At 38.0% G+C, this 23,682-nt stretch overlaps 1 protein-coding gene across 7 annotated transcripts in view; it reads left to right on the top strand.

Annotated features, from left to right (window-relative positions):
• The window catches only part of RANBP17 (RAN binding protein 17), a 319,157-nt gene that overhangs the window by 264,617 nt on the left and 30,858 nt on the right, over positions 1-23,682 (top strand). For all 7 annotated transcript variants that reach the window (XR_006381540.1, XM_044229647.1, XM_044229637.1 and 4 more), the window contains 3 exons: positions 2,597-2,679; positions 13,670-13,884; positions 16,065-16,203. Coding sequence is in view for 6 of the 7 variants with exons in the window: in XM_044229647.1 (XP_044085582.1) it covers positions 2,597-2,679; positions 13,670-13,884; positions 16,065-16,203 (437 nt within the window). In the remaining variant the exon portion in view is untranslated. The remainder of the gene's footprint in view (positions 1-2,596; positions 2,680-13,669; positions 13,885-16,064; positions 16,204-23,682) is intronic.

The raw sequence follows: 23,682 nt of genomic DNA, 5'->3' as shown, positions 1-23,682 counted from the left end.
TTCTTTAAAACAGTCAAAGACACAGACGGAGGTAGGGCAGCTATTTTAACTCTTTCACTGCTTAACTGCAATTCCGTGGACTCTTGAAGCAGGAAAGAAGTTTAGAGGTCTCTGAGTTGAGCTGCTTCTTTATGAAGAAGGAGCCTGAGACCCAGAGCAGTTCATGGACTCATAGTTCATCTCAGGAGCCCCCGGGATTGTCCCTGCTTTGACTCCTAAGTTATCCTTCTTCCTCTTTGCCAGTGTGCACCTGTGTGGATGATTTATGTGCTCAACCTTCTCATTTAAGTAGTGATGACAGTAAACAAGGGTGCATATCTTTTGAATTAGTGTTTTCATTTGAGAGTCCGGAGGTAAATACCCAATAGTGGGAACTGCTGGGTCATCTGGTAGTTCTAGTTTTAATTTTTTGAGCACCCTCCGTACCACTTTCCACAGTGGCTACACCGTTTTGCCTTCCACCAACAGTGCCCAGGGGTTCCTTTTTCTCCACATTCTCACCAATGCTTGTTATTTCTTGTCTTTTTGACTCTAGCCATTGTAACAGGTGTAAGGGGTAATCTCGTAGTGGTTCTGAAACTAATATGACACTATATGTTAATTACACTTTAATAAAAATTTTTAAGACTGAAACAAATGGCAGCTACAACACTTCCTTTTTTGGCAACTACAACATGTCTTAGAAATTGCCTAAAAACATAAAAATTTTTAAAAATTGCCCAGTTGACCTTATAATTGCACAAATGAGCAGAGATTCAAATACTCTGTGTATAAATATTAACAAAGATGTAGCTAAAAGAGAAAAACTGCAGAAAGCTAACTGGTTTTACCTCTTTAAAAATATGTCATTGTGAATATGGCTTTGCACCAAATTACCTGTCACTTAGCCATCCTGTTTCATCAGTTCCTCTTTGTAAACTGCATGTTGGAAGGGAACTAGCCAGACAGAGAAGGACTATGGACTGCAGCTGTAATTCAGCTCTTGTGCTGGGCTTTTCCCAGTAATAATTTAAAATCTATTAAACAAGAGGTAGGAAAAGACCTGGCAAATAAAGAAATGTGAGTATAAATCTTTTTGAGGCTGTTCGTTTTTTAAAACTATTCTCATATTCTTATATGTATCTTAAATACTAAAGGAAGGGTACCTATATATTTCATATTAGAAATTTGTTTTTGATTATGATGTTTTCAACCAGATAATTGATATTATATATTGCAGCTATAACATTTAATACTAAATGAAAAAATCATTGCAGTATATATTTTATACCTGCCGTAGGCAAATGATTCATATCTATCTTCCACAATTGTTATGTAATAAGTTCCTAGTGAAAATCTGTAATCTCAGAAAATATTTTATCTTGTCTATATTTCTCCAGAATCCAATATGAATTATGTATGTTCATTTTCTTTAGTCAGTAATTATATGCCAACTATCAAAAGTTCACAGTATTTCTAATCAGTTATCATTGTACCTTATACTAAAGCATTTTGAAAACGCATGGGGAAGCAACAATTCATCATTCCTGGCAAAAGGACTTTAGCAAGTATCTTTGCTTTTTTGGCATTTCTTTGCTAAGACTTGCTTTCATATTTTTTGCTAGTCCTTTAAAAATATATACCACTACTTTTTGAAAGCACAGAGACCAGGCATAGCAGAACCAACTAAAGACAAATTGATGTTAAAAAAAACAAGTATGATGTCAGGATGGCCTATCAGTCCTTTATCCTGTTCATACTGTTCTGTACCCATCGGAAACCGGGGAAGTAGAATTGTTCTCGTTTAGAACTTGGGACTCCTCTTTCTTTGAGCTATGTGCCATGGAAACTATAGTCTGAATGGGATTTAATGTATTTGAAATATGCCTAAAGTATCAGATGATTCATTATGCATATGAGTAGTATTAAAAGTACACAGGCCTTCTGTCACTTTAGAACTTGTTTTAAAAATATGGTTGGAGCATGACAGGAGGTTACAAATGCAAACCTCTAGCCAGGTATTTATATAAACTTACATACACACCCCTGTATTTCTTTTATTACTCTCTGTCAACCACTTTGCATGAAAAGAAAAGAGAGGAGGAGGTCTGCCATATAGGATGTCAAGATAATAGTTTTGATAGATAAAAGTGAATTCTTTGAATCAGCAAATGAATGAAATTAACTCTTCTTAATTGTCCTAATGTCTTTATAGTGAGAAATCAGCATACATATTTTATCAACACTTGTTTAATGGGGTGGCATTTTTTTAAAAGGGTAATTGTAGGGGCACCTAGATGGCTTAGTCAGTTAAGCATCTGACTCTTGGTTTCTGCTCAGGTCTTGATCTGGTGAGTTGTGAGATGGAGCCCCGCCCTGGGCTCTGTGCTCAATGGAGAGTCTGCTTGAGATTCTCGCCCTCTGCCCCTCTCCCCACTCACACTCATGTGTGCAGGCACACGGTCTCCCTCTCAAAAAAAAAATAAATAAATAAATCTTTTTTTTAAAAGGGATAGTTGTACTCTGCTACTTCTAATAAATGGAAATGCTAAGCACTTTCCATCTACATCTGGTTTCTTTACATATAGAGTCTGATTTTTTTTGCTGTATTTCTTAGATCCCAGCGTTTGAATTTTGATGTATCATCTCCTAATGGAATTCTTCTCTTCAGAGAAGCTAGTAAAATGATTTGCACTTATGGTGAGTATCTTTTTTCCATATTTGTCTCAGCAATATAACTTTATCTCTTTGGAGAAAAGAAAGATGTTAGTTATTTTGTTCTTTTGAACCTTCCTATCCGTATGAATTTGCGAAGTGGGTAATAGCAGTGCGGAAAGCCAGGTATAGCTATCATATTGGCATCAAAAGTAAGTAAGCAGCACGCCTTTGATTACAAATCATGCCTGACCAACTTGATGAATCTCTTTTGGATAAAATTGCAGTGTCAGTAAGCAAAGGGAACACACTAGATAGAGTATTGAAAAGGTATAGATATTCAAAATTGCCGAAAGTTCCATCAGGGAATTTGCTATTGTGAATCAAGGAACGCTTAGGCTAGTATGTCACCAGCACTGAATTTTGGAAAGATATCCTCCTGAAGAGCAGTAAATATTTTATGACAGGGAATTTGGGGGCACTGCACCCTTAAAATCAGAGTTCTCTATTAAAACTAGTCCTGTTCAGTTATTGTCCAAAAAACTCAGTTAGCAGTTAGACTTGAGCCTTAGGACTACCATAAACCCTAATTCTTGCCAATTCTGACAGCTTCATCAAGGAAATCCTCAACTCTCTGAGATCTTTTTGGAACCTGGGAATTGGGGGAGGCTGGATAAGAATCCTCTGTTCTAGTTTGCCCCCATGCTGGCTGGATGCGGCTTACAGGCTGGGCTCCATGCGGTGCTCTTCTTGAGCGATGGTTGCCTGGGTCCTCTCCTCTTAGTCTGTGTTTTCTTTTTTGGCTGTTGGTTCCTTTTTTTCCAAATCAGTAGCCAACTCTGAGTACATTTGGTCTCAAAAATTACCTGTAACTCTTTTTTTTTTTTTTTTTTTTTTGAGCACCTTGAAACAGATTTTACAAAATTTTATAAAGCCTCTTTAAATGTGTGTGTGAGTGTGAGTGTGTGCACAAATATGCATAAGAACAACCACAAAGTGTATCACCTTTTTAAAAGTAAAAGCCTGTTTTGGTTTGGTTTGGTTTGGTTTGACTTAAAAAAAAAAAGAAAAACAAAAAGTGTTTTCACTTCAATTCAAAACCCACTCTGGATGATCATCTAAATGCATTATACACCTTTGTTAAAAATGCTTAGTCTTAACTGTGCATTTGATTTTTAGAGTTTGAGACAAGTGTATGAAAACTACATAAATCACCTATTTAAGGCAGTAACCTTGCACTCTCCTATATTCATCTGTACCAGCAACTACATTGTCACAATTTTATTTATCTGTTGAAAATAGACACTTTAGAATCAAATAAAGTAGAAATGCTTTGCCTCCTAAAGGTAAAAACGAACCTCTTCTCGAATATTCTCAATGCAGTTCACTGTATTTCCAGTGTATATCTAACTCCTTTCATTGTTTTACGTTTCTGGACATTTTCCAAAGCAGTATCTTAGAAAAAGCATAGTTTCGGGGATACCTGTGTGGCTTAGTTGGCTAAACATCCAACTCTTGATGTCAGCTCAGATCTTGATCTCAGAATTGTGGATTCAGGGCCCCCACTGGGCTCCACACTGGGTATGGGCCTACTAAAAAAGAAAAGAAAAGAAAAGGCTCAGTTTTTGGAAATTAAAAGCTCTGAGTCCCAGTCATAGTACCAACCCTTATTAACTCCATGTCCCTCATTAAGACACCATACTTCTTTGTTCCTAGTTTTCTCATACACAAAATTAGGAATAATGACTACCTCCTGACCTGCCCATCTACTTAGAAGAGGTGGTTAAATGAGCTACTCCGGGTAAAGGGCTTGGCACAGGGTGTGACATGGAATAGCGTTTGGCGAACATGCATTTCCTTGGTCCAAAGCGTTTCTCTTACATTCACAGAACCAGCTTTCTTTGGACAGGGCCCCACTGACCACATCACTTTTTGGTTCTGCTCCTGCTGGGACCACACTGTCCTGCTTCCTTCTGCCTATAATAAGTGCTTAGCTTCTATTTCCTTGCTTTTAAAAAGGAAATAATACTTCTTATTAGGGAAAAATATATGTATAAGAATTGCTTAGTAGTTGATAGAGCTTTAACTCTAGAAATATCAGATTTCTGTTATGAATCACAATTGTATCTTCTTTTTCTGGATCCGGTTTCTTTCACTAAGTGTAATTTTTCCTTTGGGGCTTATTCACTATTGCAGTAGGACTGATAAGAGCAGTGACTTTCTCATCCAGTGTTACTGGACCTCTAGGACAGAATGTATGTCCAGCAAGTGACACCAGAAACAATCTCAGAACAATGCCAAATCTAGAGGCTTCAGAAGGTACCCAGTCTTCCGTCCCGTTGTCCGATGTAGGCAAAAGCATTGTAGCAAAAGCTGAGAAACTTGACTGTGTGAGGATTACATTGGAGGAAGAAGAGGAGCAGACAGAAGGAGAGAGAGGAAGAGTGGAAAGAAGAGAAAGGAGGTAACATAGAAAAGAGAAAAAAGCATTCTTCAAAAGGAAAGCCAATATGCTTTTTTTTACCCTAAAGAAAAACTAGGGGATTAAAGCAAGGCTCTGCACCTTGGCTTGGACTCATAATAATGGTAGCTTTTATTTTTTAATCAGCTCTTACGTGCCTGCTCCTACACTAGACCATTTATCATTCATTAGCCTACTGAGTCCTCAAAGTGGGTATTGTTTTCTGCCACTCAGTACTCATTTGGCCTTGGCCACGTTGCTTAGCCTTTCTTGCTTCGGTCTCCTGTTAGATGGAGAAAAGAATACCTGCTTCATATGGTGGGCATGAGGATTCAGTCCAGTAGTGCATGGCGAGCTCTTAGACCAGTTAGCTTCTGGGATAACTGTGAGGAAGAAACTGAAGCTCGCCAAAGACTGCATAGTTAGCAAGTTGAATTCGAATTTCATTCAGAGTCTGAATAACTGTAAATGATAGTCCTTAGTGCTACCCAGGAGCTGCCACAGCAAGTTCGTGCCTTGGATATTTCCGAGGAAGCACAGTTCTTTAAAGGATGGTGATTTCTATCCTAAAGCTTAAGGGAAACCAAAGGCTCAGTGGAAAAATGTCTTCTGCCCTCCACTGATTCCCATGCTGGCCACCATCAGCCAAGCTGATTTGATCTCTCTTCACCCCCTTAATGTTTTATTACTCATGCTTTTACCTCTGGAGACTGTAATGTGCTCATGGAGGGAGATCATGTGGTCCCCAACCAGGAGGCTAGAAGATGAGGGAGAGCGTGACTGGGAGGGCACAGAAGAGCAGCTTTATTTATTTCTTTGGTAAGCCAAGTGGAAGGGAGGGGAAACCCGTGGAGAAAAGAGGCCAGAACATTCTGTGATCCCTTCTGTCCCCATCTTGACTGGGTTTCTTCTCTGCTCACGTCTCATGAGCAGTGTTTGGGCAGTCAGTGGTTGGGGTGGTGCAGAGCCAGGAGACTCTTTTTCATTTAAGCACCTGATTTGTTGCATATTTTGTGGAATACCTGTACCTTTCCTGCTCCGTGAGACTGGCAGAAAAATAATACTTTTGATATGCTGTTTTATTTATCTGCATTCTGTCATGATATACTTTGATGTAAGTTTTTAATTTTGCTTCAGCTCTCAGCTGTTCTCGCCGTTACAGCTCAGGGTCAGCAATGAGGTTAGCCACAGTAGCACAAAACAATTTCCTGTTTGTACTGCCCAGGTAACATTTGGATGAGGATTAAATTTTACCACATTTTCTACTAGCCCAAGCCTATTATTTCTAATGAGTTTTAAATTGCTTCAAGAACATGTATTTCAAAACTTAGTGCTGTGATCCATTCAGCCTGAGCAACTTAATAAAAGAAATTTCTTTCTTAAATTTTTGGTTAAAATGTTGCATGCAGTGTAATAAATGTTATTACTTTGGAAACCTACTTCTCAGTTTTAAGAACTGGATGTTTTTTATGCTCAATTTCCATTTGTCTAATCTTTTCTTCCCTTAGCCTCTGGGTACTGGTATCTTTAGTGACATCTATTGGTTGAAGAGTGCACAGAAGGGAGAAATAAGGATTATTCTCATAAGACTAGCCAAAATGGAACTGCTTTTATTCCTTCCTTAGATACCTGATTTAAGAAAGCTCAGTGTGTGAAAATCTAAACTTTAAAAATGAATGGAACAGTTACGATTACTCACTACATATAAGAATTTACATCAGGGTTCTTTAAAGCAGTATATATGCCCCGGGTGCATTTAAGGTATGACTTAATTGTATGCCTAAATTGGATTTGAAAAGCAATGTACAAGCCACTGTTATTTATTGTGACCTAGAAAACAGACCAGTGGTTTTCCAGCTGGGATTTGCAGAGCCCAAGAGATCTCTGAAAGTACCATGGAGGCTCTCCAAATAGCAGGGAAGAAGGCACTCTCTCGCCACCTTGACCAGAACCACCCGCTATGTAGTTGCACTAGGGTTTGTTTGTAGAAAGGATCGTCTTTTGAAAAGGTGATACATAGGGACGCCTGGGTGGCTCAGTTGGTTGGACGACTGCCTTCGGCTCAGGGCGTGATCCTGGAGTCCCGGGATCGAGTCCCACATCAGGCTCCCAGCTCCATGGGGAGTCTGCTTCGCTCTCTGACCTTCTCCCCTCTCATGCTCTCTCTCACTGTCTCTCTCTCTCAAATAAATAAATAAAATCTTTAAAAAAAAAAAAAGGTGATACATATTTTTTTTAAAGAGCTTGGAAACTACTGCCATGTACTATTAGAAGCATTGTAAGAATAAAGGACCATAATTGTATATTTATGTTTGAATGACTACAAAAAGATGGTTGAAGAATGCATTGGTCTTGAAATAACTGGAGACTTCACAAAATGTCACCAGGAAATAATAGTTCTGGAAAACAAACTGTCCAGGAACATGCACGTGGCCATAGATCCTATCTGAAACTTGCTTGGAGTGACAGAGTGACAAGAAAATAGTAGAGAGTAGGACAGTAAAGCTCATGAAAGTCTTCTGAAGGTGGTGGAATGATCAACCCCTTGAGGATCCCAGCACCAGGATCAGGTGGCTTACAAAAGCAAGACCTCAAGGAACACGATCCACGCCAGATCCACACATGCTGGATGTAGCTCCCCTTTGCACACAAGCAGGAAGTACTGAGTAAGCTGTCAGATAAGTGAAGGTGATCTCCAGACACGTGTATACTGTTTAGTGGATTCTTTCATCCAGGCAGCTAACATTTATTGAGCACTTACTATGTGTCTGATGCTGTGAAAGTTACAAGGGATAGGAAAAGAAATAAGACACACAGAAAAAGAATCTTACTGATTCTTCACTTGATGATGCTGAGTCCAGCAGGGTATCCAGTCAAGTAAATGAAGACTTAAGGCTGCGTTATGCTCACGTTTATGCTTGAGAAGCATAAGAAGTTTCTAACTCAAACTGAGGTGTCAAACAAGGAAGTAGCTTTTGAAGGAATAGGATAAGGCCCAGAAGTTTGAAAATGTATTTCCAGCAGACGGTAGCTTTTACAAAATTCTATGAATATAATATAAAATATTAGCGTGGTATTAGCAAACAGCAGAATTTCAAAATTACTATAGCGAAATAGAAAGTGAAAATTCTGATGATCTCATCATTCAGAGGGAAGCATGATTAACAGTTTAGTGTGTGTTTTCTATACTTTTTTTATGTGTGTGTATATAGATATATTTTTCCAAAAGTGATATTATAATACACTTGCTATATGTAATTTGCCTTTTTTTACTTATATCATGGCCATATTAATATATATAAATTGTTCCATATTAAAATATATAAATTCCATATTAATATATAAATATTCCATATTAGTATATACATTATATATATTCCATATTAATATATATAAATTTACCATATCTTTTTTTTTGTTTTTTTAAGTTTATTTATTTAAGTGATTTCTACACCAATGTGGGCTCAAACTCACAACCCCGAGATTAAGAGTCACACATTGCCCAGACTGAGCCAGCCAGGTGTCCTTACCGTAGCTTCTTAAATAGCTGTAAAATATTACATTTTATGGTCATACTATAGTTTGTTTATTCACCTTTTATAAATGTAACTTTTTATAAACATGTAATTTTTCACTACTGGACTCTTTGTGTCAGTAAGCAACTTTGTACATTTAGCTCTGTGAGCTTCATTCATTCAGCAGATATACCCTGGGAACAGCAGGCACTGTTCCTGACTTTTCGGATACATTCGTGAGCAAAGCAGTAAAAGACATTATTTAGTATGTTAGAGGGTAGTAAGTGCAATGGAGAAAAGGAAGGAAGGAAGGAAGGAAGGAAGAAAGAAAGAATATTAGAAGTACCAGGGATTAGGGGCGCCTGGGTGGCTCAGTGGGTTAAGCCGCTGCCTTCGGCTCAGGTCATGATCTCGGGGTCCTGGGATCGAGTCCCGCATCGGGCTCTCTGCTCAGCAGGGAGCCTGCTTCCTCCTCTCTCTCTGTCTGCCTGCCTCTCTGCCTACTTGTGATCTCTCTCTGTCAAATAAATAAATAAAATCTTTTAAAAAAAAAAAAAAAAAAGAAGTACCAGGGATTAGAAAACATGTTCAATAAATTAAGTAAAGTGCCAGAGATAAGCCTCATTGAGAAGATGAAAGTGTAGAAGAGGAGATTTTGCATTTTTTAATGGAAATCCTCTGAATCTAGATCTTGAGACTTGTCTAGAAGGGCATTTCTGAATGCTGGAATCTAATCCCAAAAAACCAAAGCAACAACAAAAATGGTTTCTCAGAAAAGGACAGCGAATATAAAAAAGAAAAACCCAAACAATATAAGCTAATAATGAGGAAAATATTTCTAGTAAGCTGAATTCTGTGTATCAGGAGTCCTCTGTGCTTCTCAGTTTTTCCCCCTCATTATTTAGTGAGATTTCTATTCCTGCCACACCTGTACCAAGTTATAAAATCTTTTTATTTATTTATTTATTTATTTATTTATTTATTTATTTGAGAGAGAGATAGTGAGAAAGAGCATGAGTGAGGAGAAAGTCAGAGGGAGAAGCAGACTCCCCATGGAGCTGGGCGCCTGATGCGGGACTCGATCCCGGGATTCCGGGATCATGACCTGAGCCGAAGGCAGTCGTCCAACCAACTGAGCCACCCAGGCGTCCCCCAAGTTAGAGCAAAAGCAATTCCATGGCACGTGTGCCCCCACTCTTGCCCAGGATGGCCTTTGGCTAGATCATCTGTTCACTTCACAGTGTTTTTTCCCTGAGGCCCAGGGCAGCCTCTGCACCCACCCTAACCCCCACCCTCGCCCTAGACCTAATGGTAAGAATGCAATAGTACCTCATTCCCCTGCATGCAGTTATGGCCTTGTAGTCAGTGAGAAACAATTAGAGATTTTCCTTTTGATTCTAAACTCTGGAAGTCTTTATTTCATTAAGGAAAGGATCATTTTCTTTTGTGCTGGGACAGTGGTACCAAAGTGTCAACTGTCACTGGCTTTGGTGGCAGCCAGGCCAACCCTGCCTTCACTGCCAGCTATCCGTTGGTATCATGGAGATCTCCCTTCCAGAAACTTCCATCCCCAAGGAAGGAAGGAGGCGGGACTGGCCAGGCATGGGGTGCAACAGGGAAGCAAGGAGGACTGTCACACCCCTAAAGGAACTTCAAAACCAAACTTCAGCCCTGTTACTTTTGTTTACAGTAATGTGAATCTGACTGCGAGATTTTAAGCTATATGAGGGCAGGGCATCCAATTTCAATTAAGTATTGTTGAATAATAACACATATTGAACAGAGCTGAATTATAGTGAATAAGTAACTTGGCCAAGCCTTCTCTTCCATGATCTTTCATCACCACCACAGAATGCCGAGGCCCTTGAGCACGGTGAGATGCAGTTTCCTATTTCGAAAGTATTACTCATTCCACTTTTCCAAAATCATGATGGTAACCATCATACTAATTAATTTATTTAATTAAAATAAATTAACACAGATGTGTCTGAAACAGCCCAAAGGCAAGCTATGTATATGAAGTTACAACTTTAGCACAGAAATAAAAGTTGCGATTCTAAATAAGTAATCCTTAATGAAGGTTATCCAGCACTTTAAGATCAAAATTTCTCTCCTGTCACAGTTCTAGGTCTGCCTCTTCCATCTTTTGCTACAGATTCTTTAAAAACTCTTTAATTCTCCCATAAGGACATCAGCATAAAAAGACCCCAAAAGGTGACCCGATTTTCTCCCTTTGACCCTGGCCTCTACAGCAAACCAAATGTGTAGACCATGCATACCCCCAAACTACCCTAGCTCTTGTCATCACACATAAGCAGTGCTTTTCTTTTAAGGGGAAAGAGAGGGTGAGGGTCTGCCTACCTTGGTTTGTACTGAATTTGAAGCAAAGGTAGAATAGCAGTGGTTGAGAACTTCTTCTTCAACACCTTGCTTTCTCAGACCTCCATACCCATGTGTTTGATCTACCTGGTGCACACTCCTCCCCCTCCAAGTCTTCCTGGAAAACTGTGTTTGATCCTTGAGAAATAACCTGTGCTGTGAAGCCTTTCCCCACTGCCCTCCTGCCCAAAGTCGATCTCTTCTTCTGTTCTCCTAACATTTTAGCACAGCTCTCTGTGTTTGTCAGATTGTATGGGATTCCTGATTTATAGATCTTTTTCCCTCACCAGACTGAACTTCCTCAGAGTACAGGTTTTATTTCATTCATTTATTTACCTAGCACCTCACACGTAGCAGCTGTTAAGTAAATGCGATCATATTGAGTTGAATCTTTACAGAACTTACTATAGATCTCTAAGGTAAGTTAGGTTGAGGTCATGAGAGAGGGTACGGAATTTGTATGGAGGAAATCCCAAGATCTGTCTGAGCCTTCTAGACTAAAGGTGTTGGTCAGGTATTGTCATTTACATGTTTAAGTTATAAGCAAAGCCTTGTGGGCTCATAGGGATGTACAGAAGAAAACCTGCCCACGGAGATGTTTCAGCAAGACATAACAAGGGGAGGAAAGTTTTGCCATGAGCCAGATCTGTATTTCATGTTCCATCAGAAGTATTGGTCCTTATTTTTTTTTTAAGATTTTATTTATTTTTTTGACAGAGGGCACAAGCAGGGGGAGAGTCAGAGGGAGAGGGAGAAGCAGGTTTCACACAAAGTGGGGGAAGCCCGATATGGGACTCGATCCCAGGACTCTGGTATCATGACCTGATCCGAAGGCAGTGGCTTAACCAACTGAGCCACCCAGGCGTCCCTAATATTGGTCCTTCTTAACCAATTAGTACACATGTGGTTTCTGTAATACACACATCAGTCAGGGCCCAAACAGGGAGAAACAAGCACTGTGACATTTACAGAATAGGGAATTTATTTCATGAATTAGATGTTGGGGGAAGATGGGAAAATAGGTTAAAAGGGAGAATTGAAAGTTCAGGAGAAAAATCACTCACCGGCCTTCCTGAAACAATGGCATGGATAGACAAGTTGGAGCTCACAGAAAGTCCCACACTAGAAGCTGCTAGTGTGGGACCATGAAAGGATGTGGGGTGAGAGGGAACTGGTGTAGCATAGCTGTCAGTGGAAGACTGTTGCCTCTGCACAGCTGCCATTCTGGAAGTTTGCTGCGAAGTAGTTGGTGGTGGTCTTGGAGTCATTCATCAGCAAGGCTGTAGTTCTAGTTACAGAGGACAGAAGAACAAGGACAAAGTGAAACCCAGTGGCATTTTCTACCATTTTTTCTCACTGTTACAGTGACCTTCAAAAAACGTGGCTGCTACATCACTGGGACCTTTCAAATCTCACATGATTTCTCTTTCCCAATTCTAGTCCACAACCATATAAGGAAATGGGTTATGGGAAACATAATTCTTATGTAGCCCGATTGATACGGTACCACACCACAACAATATACCTCTAAATATTCTAAGTTGAATTTAGTTTCAATTTTAGAAGCAGTACTCACATAAATAGGAAAAAACAGAGGTAAGAAACATGTATGACTTTATAGTTTTTTGGACAACATTCTTGGATATTTCCTAGAAACATGTCTTACCTAGCACACATTTCAAAAACAGAAATTGAGGGCGCCTGGGTGGCTCAGTGGGTTAAGCCGCTGCCTTCAGCTCAGGTCATGATCTCAGGGTCCTGGGATCGAGTTCCGCATCGGGCTCTCTGCTCAGCAGGGAGCCTGCTTCCTCCTCTCTCTCTCTGCCTGCCTCTCTGCCTACTTGTAATCTCTCTCTGTCAAATAAATAAATAAAATCTTTAAAAAAAAAAAAACAGAAATTGTTGGTTATAAATACTACTATAAAAAAAAAATCTTAAGGTGATTATATAAGCATTTCTTTGTCTCCTGATGGTCAACATAGAATTTACGTACAGTTTTTAAACAATCATCTCTTGAGAGCTTGGAAAAAATGGTGTAAGGAAGAAAGGAAGTAATATTTGTTATGCACTGTGCCAAGAACTTATGTGTCTTATTTCATCTAATTCATATACCGAAACTGTGAGGCTCCTAAAAGTGAAATAACTCAAGATCAGATTCATGTAAAATTGTTGAAAATTCATCCCAGAGTTTAGAGTAACTTATAGCTCAGTCTAGGCTGCCTTTTTCTCTTGACTTATGGTTATTTACTCCTATTTCTTAACATATTATTGAAGAAGAGATAACATATAAAAGTATATAAAGTGAGCTAATCTGAATGAATGAATGAATGAACTCAATTTTATGTATTATAATAATCATATAATAATCACCTATTATATCTATGTATTCATATAATAATCTATGTATTCATATAATAATGATATAATAATTGCCATCCAGATAAAAATACAAAACTTTTCCAATACCCTTGATTGGTTTTCCTTAGGACGTTTGTACTTCTCAGGTAAACTGCCTTATATATTGATATTTTTCACCACATGGATGGTGTAATTCTTGGAACAATGATAGGAGGAAGTGAACCTTAGCAGTAAAATGAAAATGTTAAATAATGTGCCTTATAACTGCTTTGAATTACATCTCCTTATATCACTTTCTCTTTCTGCTTTTACCCTAAAACAGGTAATCAGATCCTGTCCCTTGGGAGCCTCTCAAAAGATCAGATTTATCCAATGAAACTCAAGGGCATCTCCATCTGCTATTCAGCTCTCAAATCTGCCTTGTGTGGAAATTATGTCAGCTTTGGCGTCTTCAAGTTGTATGGGGACAACCATTTTGACAATGTACTCCAGGCCTTTGTCAAAATGCTGCTGTCAGTGTCCCACAGCGACTTGCTGGTAAGCAGTCGTGCGTCATGGGAGTCTTTGTGTGAAATGTGAAGTAACACCACCACGGGCTTGAAGTGGTTGTAATGAGGCTGGGAGAGTTAGAATAGCACCAGAACATTTTATGTTTTAGGACAGCCTCTTGATTTAACGTACAGAATTTGAACGACCATAGTGGTTCTATGTACATAATTAAATGTACAGTTTTCGGGAACTGCAGCTACCACGTCTGACAGATGGGTCATCCAGAGTGCCCCAGGTTCAACAGCCAGAGAAAAATGTAATTAGCAGTTTCAATGAATTTCTTACAACTATGCTAATAATTCAAAGAAGGTCTGTTTCCTGGAGAAGAAATGGAGGATTAGCTACAGAATCTTTAACTTCCTTCTTTCTTCCTTCCTCCTCCTCTGTCTACTTCCCCTACTCTTTGGCCTTCCTTTCTGTGAAAATTCTGGTATGGCAGAAAGAGTGCTGAACTCAAGAGTTGAGCATACGGGCGCATAGTCTCTACTCTGCCACTCACTAGTCATTTACCTTGAATAAATCACCTTCTCTATTTCTCCAGGCTTTAATTTCCTCACCTTTAAAATTAGTAAATTAAACAAAGTGATCTCTAGGTCCCTTTTCAACTCTACCATCTAGTTTCTATGATTTATGTCAGTGGTTTTCAAACTTTGAGGCCCATCAGAATCACCTCGGGTGCTTGTTGGAAATTTAAATTTCCAGGCTCCTCCACTGAGCTGTGTCATTATCAGACTTTTTTTAAACATCCCTGCCTGGTTACACAAAAGCTAATATATGCCCAATGTGGTTGCACTAATTACTTCCGTAACAGTCAAATTCGTGCTCAGGCTTAGATCAGGCTTTTCCACCTGCTCCCTACCAAGGTTATAAGTAAGATCTAGGGGGCATTTGTTAAGTCAGCCCATATAAGAAATGCTCCTTGACAGGAATGGATGAATGGACTAGCAGCACCCTCTTCCACTATTCTAAGCTAGTCTTAATAGAACCACATCTCAAGCCAGAGTGGTTTAGCCTCAGTAGTTGAATGGGATGCTCAATGAAGGCTACCCATATGACAGAAATTACAAAGTAGAAACTTGATTGAGATCAGGTGTGGGTTCTCATCGACAGGACTCTTCAATATCCAGAAAAACTGACTATAGCTCCAGGAATTGCGCTGATCTTTTTTTTCTAACAGGCAAGCAAATCTCTAACTAATAATTCTCAAAATTAAGGGTGCATAGGACTCCCTTAGCATGCATGTTTAAAATGCATATCTTAAGACCTCATTCCAGAGCATTTCCTGAGTGAGCCTGGAGTGGGGATCAGGAAACTGCATTTTTAATAAGCATCCCGTGTGATCTTATGGAAGTGGTCTTAATCCCACTTTAATAAATATTGCTCTGGCTTATTTCTCTTATGAGTGTTATGCTTCCTTGATAATGGTTTGAGTTCCATTTAAAGTTTTCCAGGTATCTTTCTCATGCACTTACCTTTTGTCTATAGTATATGGCAAATATTAAGCCATTGGCCAAATCATAATTTAGTTTGGTGGGTTGGCATTTGTAAGTAAAACGGACTGTGTTATCATATCCTATTATAACAGCAAATACCTTCATTTAAAAAAAAGTCGGGGGTGCACCTGGGTGGCTCAGTGGGTTAAAGCCTCTGCCTTTTGCTCAGGTCATGATCCCAGGATCCTGGGATGGAGCCCTGCATCTGGCTCTCTGCTCAGCAGGGAGCCTGCTTCCCTTCCTCTCTCTCTGCCTACTTGGGATCTCTGTCAAATAAATAAATAAAATCTTTTTAAAAAAAAAAAAAAAAGGCTGCATAGCCGCTATTAGGTACTGTTCAGTGTTACAATATCCCCATCCAGAAAAATAATTCAGTCTTCTAAATTCCATACTACAGAGATTTTATTTGGATTTAAGTGTTAGCCATGTAAGGTGAAATTGAGATTACTTACTGTGCTATAGCTTCAAATTAGGATTTCTGGAGATCAAGAGATTCCTTTTAGAACCCATTTAAATACTGAATTGTGAATCCTGATGTCATTTGTTCAGTGTATTTATTTTATATATTTGTGTTTAGGTAAGTTTACAATTTCCAATATTATAAATGGCAGTTTCCACTAGACCTTAACATGTCTTCTGCCTTCCTGTGGCTTGACAGTTGTCTCTGTGTTGTAGCAATATCGGAAACTGAGCCAGTCTTACTATCCACTCCTGGAATGTCTTACCCAGGACCACATGAGTTTCATCACCAACTTGGAGCCTCCTGTACTCCTGTATGTTCTCACATCGATCTCAGAGGGACTCACTACTCTTGGTAAGTATCACAGAGAATATACTTTCCAGAGGAAAAATTTGATTGTGTTCTCTTAATGTATATACTTGGTGAGATGGTCATCCTAAAAAGGGGAAAAGATTGTGTACCCAAACTGAAACATTATTTTATAATTATTACTTGCAAGTGAGAGACTGCCCTTTTTTCATATTTTGATGTAGCGCTTATTTCTTAATCAGCTTAATTAAGGTATAATTAAGGTTTAATTTACACACAATAAAACTCATTGATTTTAAGTGAGCAGTTTAGTGACTACTGACAGATGTATGTACAGTCATAAACTACCACAACCAAGATATGGAACATTTTCTTCACCACAAAAAGCTCCCTTGTGCCCTTCTGATCAATCCCTTCCCCCCAGCCCCAGTCCCAGAGAACCACCATCTACTTTCTTTCACTATAGTTTGCGTTTTCCAGATTTTTGTCTAAGTTGAAACACGGGATGTATAAACCTTTGTGTCTGGCTTCTTTGATATAGCATAATGCCTTTGAGATTCGTCCATGTAGTTTTACAAATCAGTTTACTCCTTTCTATTGCTGAGTGTTATCCCATTATACGGATTATCACAATTTATTTATATATTCACCAAGTGATGGCTATTTGGGTTGTTTCCATTATTTGGTTATTTTGTACAATGCTACTATGAACATTCGTGTACAAGTCTTTCTGTGGACAAATACTGTGGACAAATACCTGGGAATGGGATTTCTGAGTTGTATGCCAAGTGTATTTTTAACATTATTTTTTTAAAAAAGAAAACTACAACACTGTTTTCCAAAGTGATTGTACCATTTTGCTCTCTCCAGCAACGTTTAAGGGCTCTAGTTTCCCTGTATCCTCCCTAACACTTGGCTATTACCAATCTTTTTAAGTCTTAGCCATCTTAATGGGTGTGAAGAATTTCATTGTAGTTTTAATATTTATTTCACTACTGAATAATGATTTGAACATCTTTTCATGCTTGTGTGTCATTCATGTATCTTTTTTTTTTTTTTGGAAGTCTAATTTTTTTTTTAGGAAGTCTAATTTTTTCTTTTTCTTTTATAGTTCATGTCTTTTGGGTCCAAGCCTAAGAAATCTTTGCTTAACCCAAAGCCAGAAAGGTTGTTCCTATGTTTTCTTCCACAGGTTTTATAGTTTTTATTCTTATGCTTAGGTCCATGATCCATTTCAGTTAAACTTTTTGTATATAGTATTATGTATGAAATACAAGCTGTTTTTTATCATAAGGTCATTCAGTTGTTCTAGGATCTTTTGTTGAAAAATATCCTTTCTCTCTTGAATTACTTTGTGCCCATTCTATACTGTTCTGATTTTTAATCTTTGTCCTAACATTTTGGTAAGTCTTAAGATCATGTAGCATTAAACTCATATAGCATAGCCCTCTAGTTTTGTTTTCTTCTTTTAAAATTATCTTGACTATTCTGGGTCCTTTGTCTTTTTATGTAAGTTTTAGAGTCAGATTGTCAGTTTCATATTAGAGAAAAAAATATTAGATAAATATTTTTAATTTTTATCAATAGCATTTTTATAGCTTTGAATGTATGACTCTTGTACATATTTTGTTATATTTATAACAAATATTTTACCTTTTTATGCTATTGTACATGGTACTAAATTTAATACCCTTTTGTTCTTAGCTACCATGTAGAATTGCAATTGATTTTTTTGTATGTTGACTTTATATCCTGCAGCCTTACTGCAGGATAAACTGACCTATTAATTATGGTGGTTTCTGTAGATGCCTTAAGATTTTCTACATAAGGGCACCTGGGTGGCTCAGTGGGTTAAGCCTCTGCCTTCAGCTCAGGTCATGATCTCAAGGTCTTGGGATCGAGCCCCGCATCAGGCTCTCTGCTCAGCAGGGAGCCTGCTTCTCCCTCTCTCTCTCTCTGCCTGCCTCTCTGCCTACTTGTGGTCGCTGTCTGTGAAATAAATAAATAAAATCTTTAAAAAAAAAAAAGATTTTCTACATAGATGTATCTGCAAATAAATACAGTTTATCTCTTCCTTTCCAATCTGTATGGCTTTTATTTTTTCTTGCCTTATCACACTGGCTAGGACCTACATGTAGTACAATGTTCAATAGTCATAATGATAGCAGACATTTTTTTCTTGTCCTCAAGGAAATGTCTACATTCATTCTTTTACCATTCAGTGTAACATTAGCTGCAGGTTTTTACATAGATGCTCTTTATCTTGTTGAGAAAATTCCCTTCCATTGTGGTTTTCTGAGGGTTATCAGGGATGAATATTGAATTTTATCAAATTATTTTTCTGCATCTACTGAGATGATCATGCGGTTTTTCTTTTTAGTTCTGTTTATACATTACATAATGTTGATCATCACATTGATGGATATCTGAATATTAAACCAATCTTACATTCCACCCTAGGTTAAAACATATATCCTTCTTATATAAACTGAATCCAGCTTTCTAAAGTTTTGATACAGATTTTTATATCTATGTTCATGACAGATATTGATGTGTTCTGTAGTTTTTCTATAGTTCTTCTTCCGTATCTTTTATTCTTTGTCTATTCCTCTATATCTTTGCCTTGTTTTGGTGTCATTCTAATTCCCTCATAAAATGACTTGGGAATTGTTCCCTCCTCTCCTATTTTCTTAAAAAGTTTGTGTAAAATTGTTATTAATTCTTAAATGTTTGATAGAACTCCCCAGTGAAGCTATTAGGCCTAGACTTTTTTAAGTAGGTTTTTAACTACAAACTAAACATTTCTAATGGATTTGGGCTACTCCAGTTATTTATTAGATCTGGGGTAGCATTTGGTAGTTTGGATCTTTAAAGGAGAAATTCCTTTAAAGTTCATCTGAAATTCATCTGACATTGACATAAAATTATTCATATTATCCCATTGTTCTACAATTTGATTTCTGTAAGATGTAGGGTAATATTCCCTCTTTTATCCGTGGATTTGGCAATTTGTGTCTTTTTTTTCTTTCTTTCTTGATCATTCTGGCCGTAGATTTACCAGTGTTACTGCAGAGAATCAGCTTTCAGTTTTCATTGATTTTTATGTTATTTTTCTGTCTTTTAGTTCATTGACTGCATGTATGCCCTTTATTATTTCCTTCCCTCACTTTACTTTGCTTTTCCTTTTCTAATTTTTCAGATAGAAACTTCGATCACTGATTCTAGACCTTTCCTCTTTGCTAATAGACACATTTAATGCTTTCATCTAAGCACTGCTAAAGCTATTTGTCACAAAATTTTTATGTATTTGGGGTTTTTTTCCTGTTCACTTTAAAAATAATTTCTAATTGTCCTGCTGATGTTACTGAAAGGCACAGTTTAATTTCTATATATCCAGAGGTGTTTCTGATCCTGTTATTGATTCTAGTTTAATTCCATTATGGTCATAGGATATGCTCAATGATTGTTATAATGTTTATATTTATTATATCTTCTTTATGGTTCAGAATACAGTGAATGTTCCTTGGGCACTTGAAATGACTGCATTCCATTGTTATCAGGAATAATGTCATATAGTGGTCTAAGACATTGATAATATTCAGGTTTTCTACATTCTTATTAGTTGTTTGTTTGTTTTTTACTTAACCTATGAATTACCAGGAGAGAAGTGCTTAAGTCTAACTATAATCATAGGTTTTTCCATTTCTCCTTTCAGTTCTATCAGTTTTGATATGAAGCATTTTAAAGTTCTGTTATTAGGTATCTAAATATTTAGGATTGTTCTGTCCCTTGATTAGTTTTCCCCTTTATCATGAAAGGACCCTCTATCTTTGGTGATACTTTTTTCTGAAAAGTACTTTGTCTAATATTACTAGCTTCTCTAGCTTTCTTTTGATTACTATATCATCTTTTTCCATCATTTCATTTTTTTTAAAGATTTTATTTATTTATTTGACGCACAGAGAGGGATCACAAGTAGGCAGAGAGGCGGGTGGAAGCAGGCTCCCCACTGAGCAGAGAGCCTGATATGGGGCTCGATCCTAGGACCCTGAGATCATGACCTGAGCTGAAGGCAGAGGCCTAACCCACTGAGCCACCCAGGCACCCCATCATTTCATCTTTTATCTTCCTGTGTCTTTATATTTAAAGTTGGTTTCCTGTAGGTACCAGGTATTTTCTATTGATACTGTAACAATTTTTGCAATCTTGCTCACTTAAACCAATGTAAATTTATTATCTTATAGCTATTCGGGTTGTTTTTTTTTTTTTTTTAAGATTTTATTTATTTATTTATTTGAGAGACAGAGGGGGAGTGGGGGAGGGGCAGAGGTAAACTCAGAGCTGAGGCAGGGCATGATCTGAGATCATAACCTGAGCCAGAATCAAGAGTGGGATGCCCAACCAACTGAACCACCCAGGCACCCCATCTTATAGTTCTTTCGGTCATAGATCTGACATGGGTCTCACTGTGCTAAAGTGAAGGTGTCAGAAGAACTATGTTCCTTTCTAGAGGAAATTCCATTTCCTTGCCTTTTCCAGTTTGTAGAGACTACCTTAATTCCTTACCTCATGGCCCCCAGCAAGATTGCATCTATAAGTATTCTTCCATAGATACATCTCCCTCAGATTCTGATGTCTTCTTCTCTTTCACTTTTAGGCCCTCGGGATTACATTGGGCCTACCCAGATACTCCAGGATAATCTCCCTATTTTTCACTCAACTAATTAGCGGTCCTTAATCTATCTGCAATCTTATTTATTCTTTGACGTGTAATCTAACATATTCACATGGACATAGAACATACTTGCCTAGCATGCAGCATATAGGTGGATCATACTTTTATATCAAATCTGACTATCTCTGCCTTCTCATTAGTTTTAGCCATTTACATTTAATGTAATTACCAGTGTATTTGAGTTTAAATCTATAATATTGGTATTTGTTTTCTTTTTATTTGACTGAACTTTTTTTTTTCCTGCCTTCTTTTGGTTTGGATTAATTAAATGTTCCTTATGAATCCATTTTATATCCTCTATGAGTTTATTAGCCAGACTTCTTTATTTTTAGTGGTACTCTAGGGTTTATAATCTACACCTTCAAATAATATCATCACAGTTTGCCTTCAGATAATAATAGTCTACCTTTTTCCCTCTATCTCCATTCCTTCCGGAACTCCAGCTACACATGTATTATATATCTCTGTTATTATACATACACTGAATAGAAAGGACTCCTTTACAGCTCTCCAGAATTCTCTCATTGTATGTCTCCCACTCTCTGAAACTCTATCCCATGAGTTCTAGCTGCCTCACCCTTCCCAGGTTCAAACTGTTACTCTTCAACGCAGTGAGACTAATAGGCTTTGTTTGGGTTCCCCCTTCCAGGCCTGTAGCCTGGAAACTCCTTGGGGCAATAAGCTTCAGTGACTGTGTAGGTGTAACCTCATTTGTTTCCCTCCTCTCTGATTTAATAGCCCTATACTGCTTGTTGTGCAATAATTGGAAAATGTTTCATATTTTTCTGTTTTCTAGTTGTTTATGGCAGAACAAAAAAAATTCTCGTAACAGTTAATCTTTCATGGACAGAAACTGAAGCCTTGTCTTTTCTTATTACAGTTTGGCTTGACATTCTTTTATCTCACGTTGTAGTAATACTTACAATTTTTGAATTAGTTGCGGGTGGCTTTGTTGTTCTCAAACTGTGGTCTTGGGCCTAGAATCTGCATTTTCACAAGTCACTCAAGGGAGTCTTGATGGGGTGGCATTATGGAGGGAATACTGAATAAGTCCCAGAGCTACTACCACTTATCAAGTGTATGACTTTGGACAAGTACTCTGTGCCTGACGCTGTCATAGCTGTTTTCAAGATATGTACTTAGCCCTTATCTTTCTCAGAACCATGGGTTACATACCATAATAGTGCTATTTGTCCTGATTTTCTACTTGATTGCTCACTTCCAAAGGCCAGGAACAGTGTCGTGAAGTACCACTTTATTCCCAAAATCTACCATATTGTAAGAGCTCAATAAATACTTATTGATTAAATCAGCTGGGTAATATTTTCATTATACAGATGAGTAAGCTGTGGCTTAGGCGAAAAAACTTGCAGAAGTTCACACAACTAATAAAAGCCTGATCTAGGAGTCTTTCTAACTCTAAATTCCATTCCTCTTCACCGCACCACCCTGCTGTCTGTCTAATACAGGTCACAGTTTGTCAGGTGAAACACACTCTGTGTCTTCAAGAAAAGAGACTATTGAAAGTAACCACTTGGGTTTCTCCTTCTCCAACAATAATAGACCTGCAAAGAGGCATTTTTAGTTATTGTTTGGGTCACAAGCAGGTCTCAGTTCTGCTTTAGCCTCTGGAAAAAATGAGAGGGGGGTACAAAAAATTTCAATCAGTGGTGGAATAGTAATTCCCCTAATATGCTTGTCATGATGCTAAAAAAAAACTGGTACTCCTCATCCATCAGCATTTTTAGTTTCAGGTCAGCTATAATATGGGGAAAGAGAAAGGTAAATGAGAAAAGTGATTATATTTTGTCTTTTTAATTACCCAGCCACCATCACCACCACCCCCCACCATACTTTTACATACAGAGACCAAGTGCAGGACTTACAAAAAGCTGCTTTTTATAATGACTCTCAAGTCATTCATTCATTCATTATCAATTGTGCACATAATAGGTACTTGACCATATTAAAGGGAACAAGACAGATAAGGTCCCTACTTATGTGAAGCTTCGAATCTAGAGAGAGAAGATAAACAATAAATAAATGAACACGCACACAAGAAGTCAAGTCATGACAAGTGCTAAACAAAGATGTCAAATAGTATAATGACTGGAGAATGATTAAATGTGGCTTCTGTAGAAGAAGTGATCAGAAAAGGCCTCTGCAGTTTAGCTGGGGCAGGGATGGGGGTGCATTCCAAGAAGAAGTTAAGCATGGCACAGGAGTCAACAACAAGAATCGGCGAAGGCAAATGAAAAGTTGAACCAACTGGAAACCACCAGACCTTTCCTCATCAAGTCTACAACTAATAAAAAGTTCATTATTAATAAAGTATGTTGTTATTTTGAACACATTCTTGAATTGTAGAAAGTGGTATGGATATAACATGGGGTCAAAACATTCAGGAAACATTTAGAAACTTAGAGACCTTGTACATTAGTTTCTCCCACCAAAAACATGCTAAAGATAAAAGAATGCTATGAATTAGCCAAAGTGATACACTTGGTGTTTCAGGGATTGAAATAGCCAGGAAAACACATGGGAAGTGAAAAGGGGGACAGTACTGTGTACTGGGCACTATGGTAGTCTTTACACACTTGACCTTAATTGATTTTTACAAGGTCTTGCAAAGTAGGTGGTATTAAGCGCATTTTACAGAGGCGCACATTGAAGCTCCATAAAGTCAAAACATCTAGAATACAGAGATTCAAACCTAGACCCACCTATTTCTAGAACTCCTGCACCACCCATACAGGCCATTTTTTCCTGAAATTGCCTTTCACACTGTA

This window comes from Neovison vison, chromosome 1 (genome assembly GCF_020171115.1).
Source record: "Neovison vison isolate M4711 chromosome 1, ASM_NN_V1, whole genome shotgun sequence".
Classification (NCBI taxonomy): Eukaryota; Metazoa; Chordata; class Mammalia; order Carnivora; family Mustelidae; genus Neogale; species Neogale vison.
The sequence above is the reverse complement of the archived record's forward strand: the minus strand, read 5'-3'. Positions and strand labels throughout refer to the sequence as shown.